Consider the following 2,006-nt stretch of genomic DNA (forward strand, 5'->3'; position numbering starts at 1 on the left):
CGCACACCAAGGGACCGCGGGGCAACGACGAATCGACGCGTCCGTTCATGTTGTGAAGGATTCGTTTGTGTGGACTAGCATGGAGAACGACGTGGAAGGGTTTGTAAGTGGATGCCACAATTGTCTTGTGGTGGACGGGCGGGTAGCACCTCGGCCGTTGGGTGCGGCGCAGCATGCGGAGAAGCATAACGAACTGATCCACTTCGTTTGACTTTCCATGCAGATGGCGACCAACGGCTGGTGCAAGGTGCTCGTCGTCAATGACGATCTCAGTGGATTCGTGCGGTTCTCCCCTGGCGAGGCCAGCGATGCAGCGGCTACGGTGGCGGGTCTCATGGACTGGTTCACCACTTTTGGCTGTGTCAAGTCGTGAGACTCAGACCGATGCTCGTACTTCAAGAACGAAGTAGTGGAGCGACTGAAAAAGATGATGGGTGCGCATCACCACTTCACCACGGCCTATTGCCCGTGGGCCAACGGCACGGTCGAAGTGGTTAACCGCCTGATCCTCCCCCGTTGAAAACGTTGTCCAGCGAGGTGAACCTGCGTGCCGACGAGTGGCACCACCAGTTCCTGCTGGTTCAGGGAGCGCTCCACCACATGGCCAGCGACAAGTTGGGTAACGAAGCACCGGTGACAGTGTTCACCGGGCTGCCTTTGTCGATGCTACTGAGTCCGTTCCTCCACCCACGGACGAAAGAAGTCAACGAGGTTGATTTCCTGGACGGGGCCAGATATAAGCATGTGCACGAGCACAAAGCTGCGTTGGATCAACTGGGCCGGGAAATCGCGAAGTCAGGGGCCAAGAAACGGGCCCAAGCGCGCGCACATAACGACAAACGTCGCGGTGTGACGCTGGTGAGCTTCACGCCTGGGGATTTTGTGCTGGTTGGCCACGTGCATCGGGAGCCTTACCAGTTGACCCTGAACTGGTAAATGACGAACAAGTTGGTCCGCGCTATTACTGACTACGCCATGGAAACCGAACAACTGCTGCCGCCGTATGGCCTGTCGGGCCACCACGCATGCCGGTTAAAGATGTACTATGAAGGTGGCCGTGAGTTCACCGAAGGCCTTGTGGAACACATCACTTTTGGCGACCAAGGGTTCCTCTTGGCCGGCCTGCGGAAAGTGAATGGGGCATACCACATTCTGGTCCACTGGCTAGGTCTAGATGAGCTCGAGGCCTCCTGAGAGCCGACCGACCAGTGTAAGCGGGCGTGCCGGTCGCGGTACGGCTTGGGCCCAAGCAATGCGACGAAGGCAGGCGTGCTAGAACTTGTGGTGGCCATTGGACTGTCGTTGCCGTCGGAGGAGGAGTCTTCCTAGAAGGGGGAAGTTTTCTGCGTCGCAGTCCTCTGTGATCGTCTCGAAGGGTCGGTTCACATCAGCGGGAGTTGTCAGGGGTGACTAGTAAGCGTAGCGGAGACATTCTAGTATGGCGGACAGGTAGTGACCATAGGATCTAACTAATGATGTCGCGACGTCGAGTGTGCGTGGTCGGTATGAGACGGCAGCTAGCAGCACCCGCGACACGGCCGCTCGAGTATTACATAGTGATCGTTAGTTAGAAAGTATGAACGATGACAATCGAATCACTTCCAATTTTCCTCTGCGCTATCAACCCCCTACAGTTGGTAGCACTTCTTGGTTGGCAAAAAGGACTTACTCCAAGGGCATAGCTCGGAGGTTGTAAGGATACTCTGTCTAGGTCAGGCGAAGGTTCATCGGCGACCTTCCATAGCGACTGGTGTTGAGTTTGCGATCGGACTCGTGTTTCTTTGCTACGACGAAACTCTCCTTAGTATCCGGCATCAGGGTCGGTTAGAGTAGAGTCAACTGTTAGTAAAGGACATTTGATCCGTGTGAAGATATTTTCACCAGACCCCCACGTTTGGGCAAGAACAAGACGTTGGAAGTCAAAAATTTCAAGAAGACGGAGCGAGCGGCTGTGGCAAGTGAAAAGGAAATCAAGCGCAACAAGAACGTTTTAAAGCGGAAGGAGT

General features: G+C 55.2%; 1 protein-coding gene across 1 annotated transcript; it reads left to right on the forward strand.

Annotated features, from left to right (window-relative positions):
- Positions 1-975: 975 nt before the first annotated feature.
- Positions 976-1,194, forward strand: H310_08283 (hypothetical protein; the record flags this gene model as incomplete). Its single annotated transcript, XM_008873973.1, has 1 exon — positions 976-1,194. The coding sequence occupies one exon, from the start codon at positions 976-978 to the stop codon at positions 1,192-1,194; it is 219 nt and encodes a 72-aa protein (XP_008872195.1).
- Positions 1,195-2,006: the final 812 nt, after the last annotated feature.

This window comes from Aphanomyces invadans, assembly GCF_000520115.1.
Source record: "Aphanomyces invadans strain NJM9701 unplaced genomic scaffold supercont1.16, whole genome shotgun sequence".
In the NCBI taxonomy this organism is placed as follows: Eukaryota; Oomycota; class Saprolegniomycetes; order Saprolegniales; family Verrucalvaceae; genus Aphanomyces; species Aphanomyces invadans.